General features: G+C 35.9%; 2 protein-coding genes across 4 annotated transcripts in view; both read right to left on the bottom strand.

Annotated features, from left to right (window-relative positions):
- Positions 1-576: 576 nt before the first annotated feature.
- On the bottom strand, positions 577-12150 carry fam83fa (family with sequence similarity 83 member Fa). Its single transcript, XM_058770408.1, has 5 exons — positions 11298-12150; positions 6394-6561; positions 2609-2730; positions 1637-2502; positions 577-1378 (listed from the first exon to the last, which is right to left on the bottom strand). The coding sequence occupies exons 1-5, from the start codon at positions 11757-11759 to the stop codon at positions 1329-1331; spliced, it is 1668 nt and encodes a 555-aa protein (XP_058626391.1). The 5' UTR covers positions 11760-12150; the 3' UTR covers positions 577-1328.
- A 345-nt stretch (positions 12151-12495) lies between these two features.
- Positions 12496-12955, bottom strand: part of grap2a (GRB2 related adaptor protein 2a) — a 13233-nt gene continuing 12773 nt past the window's right edge. For all 3 annotated transcript variants that reach the window (XM_058770409.1, XM_058770411.1, XM_058770410.1), the window contains one exon: positions 12496-12955. This exon is cut by the window's right edge and continues 751 nt beyond it. The gene's annotated coding sequence lies outside the window, so the exon portion shown is untranslated.

The raw sequence follows: 12955 nt of genomic DNA on the forward strand, positions 1-12955 counted from the left end.
TACTAGTTTTTCCTATAGTTGTCATTTTCTAAGCATACGAAAACCCATAATGACATTTATAGTAATAATAAACCTGATAAATTGTGTAAAAGTAACTTTTAGCCACTTCACAATTAGACTTTTTGTCTTTTCGTCAAGGCAGTTTCATGCAGTGCAAGATCACATCTTCTGGAGTTAAATGAAAAAAAATAAATTAATAAATAAATAAGAAGCAACAATATATTTATGGCCACAGCACTTTATTTATTGGCACTCTTGATCTAAAAATCAGTTGCATAACATCTATTATTTCCAAGCGCCATTAGTTCACACAGAACACGTTTTTGCCTTTCACTGTGCTGCATTGTAATTGTTTTTTTTTATGTAAACATGCAAAACAGGTGTCTGCTTTTCCTTATAAACCCCCCTCAAGACGTTCTTATACATTCTGCTGTTTTGTTATGCATCTTTAAATCAAGAATGTATTTTGTGGGAATTCTTAAAGAAACAGCACAGAAACGTATATTTAGAAAGTATAAAAGTGTACAAATCATTCCATTTACACATAAAGCCGTTAATTTTACATTGCTGGACTGCTTTTTATTTTTTTTTTGAACAAAATTATTTAAAAGTCACTTTCAAACCAATGCAGCGATTTCATGTGACCAAATTAAATCTACATGGGGAACCTTTTCAGCCTCAAGCAAAAATTGAAATGATTGGATTTCGCCTGCGAAATTTTGCTGAGCAATAGTAAATGTGACTGCACCTTCAATGGTAACTGATCAGGCATGTTTTCATCTGTCATCTGTCAGCTTTGCTATAGAGCTTTTCCCTCCTTCCTTTATGACTCTGAGGGAGCCACAGGCTTGAGGATTGGGTAGGTGCAACTGATTAAGCCTGGGTAAATATGCAGGGCAAAGATCTGTTGAACAGGAAATATGTGTAACATGCTACATCTTCACTCTTACATTCAAAGCTCTGCAGTCCACCCATGAGCTCTGTAACTGGCAGGAGGTCACATGATCACAGAAAGCGCACTACAGTTCAGTCGTTTTTTTTTTTCTGACACCAGCTCTTCGCAGTGTCAGCAGCATTTTAGAGGTTGTTCAAACAACCTCACTTCCCTTTAAAAACACAGCACCAATACTTAGTTTTTCAGCTGACAGCTGAATCAATATTATTGTAAGGACAATCACTATCCACATCTTGTCCAAACTGAACATAATAAAGAAAAACCTCCTCTTTTTACAGAATAAATTGTTAATAAGCTCTTTGAAATATGTCCTAATATCCAAAATCCTGATCTATAAGCACACATTCTTGTTGATTCCTTTTGCAGAGATACCTCAGGACTGAATACAGGCCTTCTTCTGGTTACGCCTCCGCCCTCTCAGGCCTGAAAATAAACAAAAGTTTATAATTATATAGTTTATTTAGAGTAATGTAAAATAAAATAGCAATGTTGAAAATTTGGGCCAAATTGTGTAGCCCTATAAACAAGCAAACCTAGAATTTTTTTATATCACATTTTAAATTGCATCACAATTTTTACATGAAAATTAAAACAAAATTTTCCCCCAAACTGTGCATGAAAACATTGCACTACTCGAGAAAATAAATAAATAAATAAATAAAAAATAGTCAGCATACGTACCATCCTCACCATCAGTGGCAATAGTCTGAAGAGAAACACTCCTTGGACCCATTTTGTTCTTCTTGAGTTTAAACTTCACCTGTGGTGGACTCTCTATTATCTCAAACGTGTCTTCAACTTCACCAGTGCTGTCAGTCTCTGAGATCTTGCGAGGAGCAGGAGTAATGTGTTTGGATGCGTCTTCTTGCTCATTAATATGATTGGCCAACCAAGATGCTTCCTTGGAGTTGCTGGTAATCTTAGTGTCTTTGTGACTGATCTGTTTCACATCTGTGCTTTGATGGGTTGTTTTAGAGAGAGTGTCTGGACTCTGGTTGTTTGCTCTGCCTTTCAAGAAATGCCGGAAAGAAGAGCGCTGCTTTTTAGAACCAAACAGTGAAGGCTTCTTCCCATCGCCCTTACCATCCTCTGTCCCATCTGGGGATGTAGGGGACTGTGGACGTACACTGTCCCCATTGGTGTAGATTAATTTTTCCTTGTTATTCACAAAGGCGTGGTCAACATAGTCTCTCAGCTGAGAAAGATCCTGCAGGGAGCCAGTCACACCTAGACTGTTGCCAACGACTAAAGAGTACTTAGGATTATGGTATTTATGTGCAGGCACCTTTAGGTCGGCCTGTTTGGTGTCCCCTACAGAGATCTGGAAGCGTGACGTGGATACAGGAACTGTGAGTTTGTTGGGTTCCACTGGCGTTTTCAGCACAGGAACTGGCAGAGCCGGCTTACTGATGTGAAACTCACGATACAGGTCCACTTTATCAGACACTGCATACAGCTCTCTAAAGTCATTGTCGAAGAAGTCAACAATTTGTCCTGACATCACAGTGATTGTGTTGCGGTTCATCCTAGAGGAACTCCATGTAAAACTATAAAGATGGGAAGTGTACAGTAAATGTAATGATTAAAGATTGAATCAACATACCACAAAGGTGGACAAAACTGCAAGATGTAATGTTTGGTCTGTATACAAACCTGTATGATCCAAACATCACTTTCTCTCCATCTACCAACATGTACTTGGAGCACAGCGATCCTGGCAGACGACCAAAGGACAGTGGCATGCCGGAGCCTCTCACAGTTCGCACACGCAGGTTCTGAAAGAGCAGAAAGAGAGAAAACAATGTTTAAAACTGTGTACACTGCATCATTTTTTGCTGTCCAAGACATTTTTGGGAGTGTAAATCTATTGCACACCATGTAAAATACTGGTTTAGTCATTCTGAAATGCCTGAGCTTGTCATCAAAATGATTTTTTATAACGTCGGCACCGATAGCATTGCGTTATGAGCGTCCCGAGTTCGAATCCCGGCTTGAGGACCTTTCCCAAACCCACCCCCTTTCTCTCTCTCTCTCACTTCGCTTCCTGTCACTTCTACACTGTCCTATACTAATAAAAAGTCGAAAAACACCAACAATAAAATGTACAAAAATGATTTTGTATAACTACTAATGAACGGTCTCACACAATTTTGTTCAATAACATCAGGCATCCGAATGCAAGATAACATTTCGTCTGTGCACTCAGAGGTGCAAGCAATGTATTATGTAGCAAAAAAAGTTACAGGCTTCCCTAGTTGCAGTAACTTTTTTATCAATGATGCTTTGTGACAGTTTCACAGGAACTGAAAATTTTGGGTCCATCTAGTAAAATAATTACAGTATGAGGAACCAAGAGGTCAGCAGCTGATGACACTGGGGCATGTGAGAGGAAAAAAATCTTATAATTTAGCATTGCATTTAAGTTATGAACAAAATTACCACAGGTCTGCTCTGAAGAATAAAGAAAGATCTCTTTATCCAGACACAACTGACTCCAGACTCCAGACAAGATTTTGTTAATGGAACAAAATTGCCAACATTAGCTCAAGGGCTTGCTTCCCGCGGTATCATTTCAATTATGCGTGTAAATGAGAATGTCGAAACAGACACGGTCTGGTTAAAACACCCAGTCATTCATGACCGAAGTCTTAGCTAAGATCTATATCATACTGTCTGATGCACAGTCTGCTATAACTTTTAACCAAGATCTGGCTTGTACCACAAAAAAAGGTAATTAAAGCGTAGTTCAGGCCCATTTACATTAAACATGACAATATCTTTAACTAAAGGTTTTAATAATTGTTCTAGTTCTATGAAAATAGTTTCCATAAAACTATAAGCTGTAATGATAATAACACAGTAGAACGATTTAATTGGTATATCCTAATTATTTTTTGGTCCAGTTAATGAACAATAAAACATTGACACATTAAGAGAGCTTGCACATTAAAAGCAGCAGACAACAAAACTGTCATGCTTATTATAATAAATCTAATATTAGTGCCTGTTGGTGTGGATGATATAGCTACTGTTATCTTAATAGTTATTGTTCTTGGCATGAACAGTATAAAGTGGGAAATCTGGATTTTACAAAAGGCATGAGGTGTCAGAGCAACACACTGACATGGGTAAAAAGCCAAGGTGACGTCCGTAGTGAGAGGTTAATGAAAAAACTCCTTGCATACAGAGGCGTGGCTATTTCATTTGCACAACGAGAACTCAAAAGAAAGGAATACTGTAGCGACAAAAGGACTTTGAGTACAAGGCTGGCATGGATGAGGAAAAAGCAGAAGCGTGAGAGATGAGAGCACTCCACAACTCTCCTAAACAAGATCAAGTTGCCTTTTTTCTTAGTTCTGTTGAAATCTGCAGATCCTCTTTCAGGAAATAACAATGCTGAATTATCCAACTCTATTGCTCAGTGTAAAGTGTCGGATGAAAAGCCCTAGTGTCCTATAAAAAACAATCCACACAGATAAGGCTCATTGGCAGTGAATCTTAGGGAGATCGGCAGTATTTGGGGCAGTCTTGTGGAAAGCACTGGGTTTCATTCTACAGCGTGGTTGTGTGTGTGCACAGCAGACCAGGAAGTCAGCTGAACCCTGTGGCAACAGCTCCAGAATCAGCCAGAGTTTCAAGTTCACACAGATACCTTAAAGGTCAGCTGACAGTATGTTAACATGTGCATTTGTGAGTGATATGGTAGGTCACGTGTTCTTTTTGACTTCTTTTCCAGCAAAGCCTGATAAGGCACGTCTGACTATTGCTAACATACACACATTATGATAACATGCGTCTTCACTTTAACTAGCATTGTGTGATCACACACAGAGAGTTAAGAATAAAAGGGCAACATGTTGGTTTACTAATGGTTAGTGTTCAGGAATAAAAATCGAATAGGGTTGAAGAACCAACATGGAAGTAGTTAAAAGTTTACATAAGTGTTGTTAAAGGGATACTCCACCCCAAAATGAAAATTTTGTCATTAAATCACTTACCCCCATGTCGTTCCAAACCTGTAAAAGTTTTGTTCGTCCTCGGAACATTTATTAAGATATTTTGGATGAAAACCGGGAGGCTTGTGACTGTCCCATTGACTGCCAAGTAAATTACACTGTCAAGGTACAGAAAAGTATAAAAAACAATCGGCAAAATAGTCCATCTGCCATCAGTGGTTCAATCTGAATTTTATGAAGCGACGAGAATACTTTTTGTACACAAAGAAAATAAAAAATAACTACATTTATTCAACGATTCGTCTCCTCTCTGTCTCTCTGTGTCAGCGTTGCGCCATTTTGGAGAGCATCCGATGGACGCAAAGTGCGTACGCTATTCTCTGTCATCAGTAGCGCATGGATACACTGTTTCCGTTCAAATAAATAAACATACAATACGTGTCCATGCGTTACTGATGACCGAAAATAGCATACAAAATGGCGCTACGCTGACACAGAGAGACAGAGAAGAGACGAATTGTTGAATAAATGTTGTTATTTTTATTTTATTTGCATACAAAAAGTATTCTCGTCGCTTCATAAAATTCAGATTGAACCACTGATGGCAGATGGACTATTTTGGCGATGTTTTTTATACTTTTCTGTGCCTTGACAGTGTAATTTACTTGGCAGTCAATGGGACAGTCACAAACATCTCGGTTTTCATCCAAAATATCTTAAATTGTGTTCTGAGGACGAACGAAGCTTTTACAGGTTTGGATCGACATGGGGGTAAGTGATTAATGACAAAATTTTAATTTTGGGGTGGAGTATCCCTTTAAGATTACAATTGTTTGTCTTTAAACTCCATGGACTCAACGGTCACGTTTACCAGAATTTCCTTGTAATTTTTTAAGAAATAATACAGTACAATTAATTTTATTATTAAATAAAATAATATATACTTTTTATATATACACAATTTATTTAATTGTTTTGTAATTTGGTGTGAAATATGACTCTGACATTATTGTCAGATTGAGTGATATATTATCATTAATTTCAATTTCAATTAATCAAGTTGAAAATGAAGTCTGTTACCAAAATATTTTGCAATGTGACATTAAGGGCAAATATTGATCTCCAATTTGCATTGTCACAATGCATCCTTTACTATTCCCATTATTTTCATTGATGATCCTTTTTGCTAAGAACCAGACATTTTTTTTTATTTATTTTTTTTTTATTAAAATCATAAAATAAAACCTGTATCACAAATACTACATGATACATAAACATTTAATCATTTTTTACATTTATTTCATTATGGTAATGAGATTTATCTTTTATTTTGGTAATGAGAATAGATCTTTTTTGCATTCATTTAATAATAATTTCAGGGAAATGTGCTTAAATATCAAAAATAATTGCCCTAAAATTGGCTTCATTTTTGTTTTATGCAAAACACAATATCTTGTGTATCAATCAATGGTTTTCACTCACCCTCAGGTGCTGCGCAGAAATCTGCAGCCTGCTGCTCATGTCCAGGAAGTGCGGCAAGCCGTGCTCCTCCAGCAGCAAGTACACAGCCACCCCTCTCTTACTCGCAGCATCCAACAGATCTTGCAGGATCAGCAGGTCCGTCAACAGGTCCATGACCACCGCAACCAGCTGAAAACCAAGTGAAACCAAACCGTGGTTAAAGCTTAGCAAATTCACTTAGCTTATCGTTACATCTGTTTTGAGGCGAATATGAGCCACATTGGGCATTTTTGATGGCTCTTTTTATTAGTGTAGTTTGTCTCAGTTTGAGTGAAATCACATTCAGAACACAGAGCAGATAACACTCCAGCAGACACATTAGCAATGAAAAAGTCCAAACTCAACATGTCACAAGCTATTTACGAAACAAAGCAGTCAATCTGGGTTAAAGGACACATACGTGTTATATATAAACCACACACCACAGCATTTTAAAAAATAAAATGCAAACTAGGTCAGCATAAAACTCATAATGATGTTGAAAAACAAGTTTAAATTTATTGGGTCAATTCAAAGCTTGTTTTAGATTAAGGTTAGGCCTCAATCCCTTCTTCATCCTCACTGACTGCACACAAAGCTATGTAAATAAGAAGGAAGCAATTTGCATTAAAGAGAAAACACATATAACAGCTGAACAGGAGTGTCACAGGTTGAATCACTTTTGATCACACAGATTCTGTTCTTTTGCTAAAGCTGAAAATATTTGAAAATTACTTGTTTTATTTATCGTAAACTGTTCTTCCGACAAGGAACTAATACAATTTTAAAGCTTCTTTCACATGTTACAGTACAAGGAAATGCTATTTTTAACATTTTCAGACATGCATGTTTCTATCAGTTCCTCAAGAGGAGGCACCATCTGCTTCAGATGCACACATGACATTAAAAGACATGTATGAGCGTCAGGATCGACCTGGATAATATCTAAATACAACGTCCTGTAGACATAGTCTAATGCTAACACTGACACCTGATTTCCTGAAACTAAAACAAAACTCTAGTCGGCGATCTGCTCTGAACTTTTTAAGGCACACCTAAATATCATCCAACTAAAGACTACGGGACAGTATAAGTGTAATAAGTGTACCTAGAATGTGAAGAGTATAAAATAACATTGACATAAATGTGCATATAATGTCTGGTCCTCTAATACACTATGGCAAGAATATTACAAAAGTTGTGTTTGGAGATGAATTGAAAAATCACAAATTAGCACAGTTTATTAAGAAAAATAAAAACAGTCTGAGTTGCTGTATAAAAGTAAATCGACAGCAGTGCAAAACAAGAGCAGCACCTGCCGGAACATCATTAACTCAGTTTGTCAAGTGCATTTGAATAAGTTTCACCACAACCCACCAACAAATAAGTCTTACGGGTGTACTTATGGTGCAAAGAGATGTGACGACAGTGTGACGACCAGAACACACAAGTAAAATGTTTGTGTATTTACAATAAAATTAACCAGCTATATATTATACTATATTAATTTTGCTGTTACAAACAGAAATGGCCCATTAAAATCAGGTCCAAAGATTGTAATGATCTGTCGAGTATAATTATCTCATTGTGTCCGGGATGTGTTCGACAGATTTACAAGGCATTTGTGAGGAAACATAACTAAATTATAAGTTACAATGAAATGTAGTAGCTCTTGAGTTGACACTTTTCATTAATGTTTATTACAGCTTTTGTATTAATTGAGAGATATAGAGTAAAGGCAGCTGAAATGCTTTGTACCTAAAGTGTGGCATTATAACTTACTTACCACTGTTAAGGAGGTCACATTGTGTGTGTAAACCCGGGAACAAAGCGGTATGACTTGACGCCTCTGGCAGTTTGATTGACAAGACAGACAAAACCCAAGGATACATGAGGGTGATTTCCTGACTGATTATTACTTCACTCTTTTTACTGAAACTCATTCACACATCATATTGTACAAAAGGTTAGAGACATTTCTATACGTACTACCTGATTTAACCAATGGCTAGAGACCTCTGTTTTGTGTTTTTAGGTGAAATTGGTCTTTATGAGAATATCTTTTCTTTTTAATAGTTATTAATGTATTATGCTAACAAAAATTCCATCATTAAATTAGATCAAGTTAATTATCCTTTTGCAGTATCTATTTATGTATTTAGTCTTTCCATTTAAAGTTCAAATGAATGTTTCTGTTTCATATCATTTTGTATGACTAAAGATCAATGTTTAACCAGGGTGATTTCCAAATAAGAGCTCAGAGCTATTTCACAAATAAACAACAGCACTCCACCAAAATACCAATAGCCCCAGGGACTAGGCCTCAGCGGTTTCTGAAGAAATATCTTCTTCAGCAAACGAAATATGCTGAACTTAATTCTTAATATTTGTACTTAACTTTATTAAATCGTTTCTTCTTCCATATTCCCACAACTTTATGGTAGCTTTTAAAAGAGTCAGGTCAGAGTTAAATGTTAATTATTTTAAAAGATGATCTTATGCTCAGTGGAAAGTACACAACCACATGACTGACATTTAACTTCAAAATATGTCACAATGACAGGCCCTTATAAACTTATACAATCAAACTTGTTTAGGCCACATGCTTCATCATCATGTGAATCATACAAATGAAACCAATAAATCTATAAAACATCTCAAATATGATTTAGCTTAAGTCAGGACACATTACTTATTTCCTTAAAACACACTATATATATATATTTGTTACTACTTTATTTGTTGGTACTTATCCAGTGCGCCAATAGCGACAAGTATATTTTAAAATTTCACTATTAACTGTACATTTCATTTCAAGTTGGGGATCTATGGTTCAAATATCAACTATTCACTTCCATCTAGCAACCCATGTATTCCAATTGTTCCTATTCCAATTTTACGATTAAGGTATTTGAAGTTTCTAGTAACTATTCCAAAATATACTAGTATTTATTTCAATACGCATACATATTTACTAGACACAAGAACCTATTTATGAGACACAGACACAGCAGTAACATTTCATATCTCACTAGTTACTAAACTTTTAAAAATCATGGTTCTTTGTTGGCATCAATGGTTCTATGAAGAACCTTGAACATGAAACCTTTCAAATGCAGAAAAGATTCTTTATAGTCAAAAAAGGTTCTTTGGATTTTTAAAATGTTCTTCAAAATGGTTCTTTTAGGAACGATTCACTGAAAGGTTCTTTTAAGAACCAAAAATTGTTCTTCTATCTATGGCATCACTGCAAAAACACACTTTCGGAACCTTTATTTTAAAGAGTGTAGCTACCTTACCAGTTACATTTTAGTAGAAACAATGTACTATTTAGGATTCGATTACTACTTGGAACTAGATTTGGAAAATCTCCTGGAAATGGACTAGTAACTAAGTACTAATAGCCTACCTCAAGAAAAGTCACTGGTAAAACTTGAATAGCTACCAGCGACAAATGAAAATACACACAAGTCAGAAATAGCCTACATTGCCAATAGTAGGCTAACCTAACAATGGGATAGTTACTTGTTGGGATACTATTGATGCTATTACTAGTAGGCTATATAACGCATAGGTACTGATGACTAATTGAACAGATATAGGTCAGTAAGTAGCCTAATGACTAAAGACTATTCGTTAGTTATTACCCTATTATAGGAATAGGGTACAACGGGGCTAAAGGCGCCGGGGGTAAAAGGCGCCTGTGATATTATTTTCATCTAAACCACTAGATGGCACAAAAACGTGGCTTAGCACTTTCCAAAACATTCGCTTTTCAAGATGCACTTGTATATTTGTCTGATCTTTGACGCGATCGCGCGCAGCAGCGCGAAGTTGATTCTGTGCTTACTTGATCTAATATTTTATGTTTTTAAAAATGTTGTAGATTTAAGTAGCAAATGAGAATCGCTCAAATTAATGCATATATTTTGAGACAAAGGTCTTCTTTATGATTTTCAGTTTTGTTTAAGATAGCAACAGTTTTTAAATAATGGAAGAATATGTAAAAGTATGGTATTTGGGGTAAAAAGGGCCTCTGCTGTTGGGGCTAAAGGCGCACAGTAATTAAAATGATAATTAATAGATAGCTGACTTTTCCATTTGTTGACATGACATGGTTAGATTCGGATGGTAAATATCATATATTATGTTGGGTGTCCATATTAGAGATAATCACCATGTTTAGAATGAAACCATCACATTTAAAAACATGATATTAATCATTTCATATAATAAAATATAATTTGTTGTTACTACTGTAAATATATATTCAATTATTATTGGATCTCCTTCAATACTTTCATAATCTTATTAAAGTGATTTTGTTTCTGTATTTTAAAATACTTTTTTTATATATATTAACATTTTAATGACAGTATATTTATTGGAAAAAAATATATATATATTTTATTTTTCAAAATAAGCAGGAAATAGTACAAACTTTGCTAAAATGATTGTTTTGAACGAGTATTAACTTAGACATTATTTTAAAACGCATTATTTTAGCTGAAGTATTTGTGGGCCGTGGGGCCTTTTACCCCGTGTGTTTTACCCCACCTCATACATTTATAAGATTTTTAAACAAAATAAACAACTTGAATGATTTATTTCCACACAAAATCTGTTGCTCCAATAATGTTCAATACAACATATATATTTTTTCTGCAATTATACATTTTAGGTGCAGTGAATAGCAAATTTTTTCTTAAGGGGGGCCTTTAGCCCCGTTGTACCCTACTTGTTTTTTTCACTGGTAATTAAAAATAATAATAATAATAAAAAAAATAGTAGGCCTACAAAAAAAAAGAAGAAGAAGAAAAAAAAAAAAAAAAAAGATAGCCTACTATTTTGTTTGGAACAAATGGTAGACGGCCAAGGTCGCTTACCTTTGTGGATTCTTGAATGAGTCTGCGGACCACCTCTTTAATATGCGGACTGTTGGTTTTGGGTGGGTGGGAGTAAACCGACACCCGAGTTACCCCTTTGTAATGGCCGTTGCTGGGCCAACCGATGTCCAGCGGAGGGATCTCCGTATCAGACATGGTCGGCCAGTAGGTTGAGTGCACACCTGAGTCTTCACTCGTATCATGGGGCGACCGCGAGCAGCAGGTGTCCGAGTCGCTGTCATATTCCTGGAAGGTGTCCCGCATCCATTTGATTTCCCTCGCGGAGATAAAGTCTTTAACATTATCCTCTTTGAGACGCATCTTGAACGCGCCGTCCCCGTTCTTCAAGAGCTGCTCGAGCGCGGCCCGCTGCTCCTCGCTGTAATAAAACTCCGGTTTGGACTCTGGTATTTTCACGTTAACATGTTCATCGTCTATGCATATTAGCTGAGACTCAGCCATGGCAGCTGTGGTCCCGGAAACAACGGTTCACCTGTTTGGCTCCAGGCAGAACGCTCAGCACACCTTTACCTGTTTGAGTGGTCTGTTGAGGTGTTTCTGAGCGAGAATAAAAATAGTGGGTGGGCGGAGCTTCGGCCGCGTGGTGGGCGGGGCTTCAGCGCTCTGTATAAAGGTTCTTGTGAATCGACAGGACGACACTTGTTTAACTTCAAATAAACACGGATGAAGCAGTCACGGCAGTTTCCTTGACTGACGCCAACTTTGTTTCTTTACCAAAAAAAGTAAATACAAGAATACAACTACCACCAAGAAAAAGCTTTTAAAAAAACAAATTATAATAATAACAATATGCTAATAAAATAAATAAAAAGTTTTTTTTGCTTTTTTTTACTTATTTACCGTTACGTAAATTAGTAAAACCAAAAAAAAAAAAAAAAAAAAAAAATGGTTACTATAGTTAAACCATGGTAACCACGAATTAACCATGGTTTTGCTACACTGTAGTTTAACCATGGTATTTGTAGTAAAACTGTGGTTATACAAATGTTAATCAATGCGCCAGAAAACCATGATTACTACACTTTTACTACAATAAAACAATGGTTAATTTTCGTAATATTCTGTTATGGTTTATCTGTAACTTTAATTCCTCTGTGGAACATGGAAAATAGTAATAAAGTCCTACAGGTTTAAAACAGCATGACGGTGATTAAATGATGACAGAATTAGGTTGAAATATCACTTGACTTATATTTGAAAGCTTAAAGATTTATTCAATTCCGCTGTTATCATCATATTTGCCATCCGTATTTTACATCTTGTATAACAAAACAGTAATCATACCTCTTCTGCCTGTGCCTATTTTGACAAAATCACATTTGTCACACCCTGGACCACAAAACCAGTCTTAAGTGTCAATTTTTCAAAATTGAGATTTATACATCATCTGAAAGCTGAATAAATACGCTTTCCATTGATGTATGATTTGTTATGATAGGACAATATTTGGCCGAGATACAACTATTTGAAAATCTGGAATCTGAGGGTGCAAAAAAATCGAAATATTGAGAAAATCGCCTTTAAAGTTGTCCAAATGAAACCCTTAGCAATGCATATTACTAATCAAAAATGAAGTTTTGATATATTTCTGGTAAGAAATTGACTAAATATCTTCATGGAACATGATCTTTACTTAA

This window comes from Onychostoma macrolepis, chromosome 03 (genome assembly GCF_012432095.1).
Source record: "Onychostoma macrolepis isolate SWU-2019 chromosome 03, ASM1243209v1, whole genome shotgun sequence".
Classification (NCBI taxonomy): domain Eukaryota; kingdom Metazoa; phylum Chordata; class Actinopteri; order Cypriniformes; family Cyprinidae; genus Onychostoma; species Onychostoma macrolepis.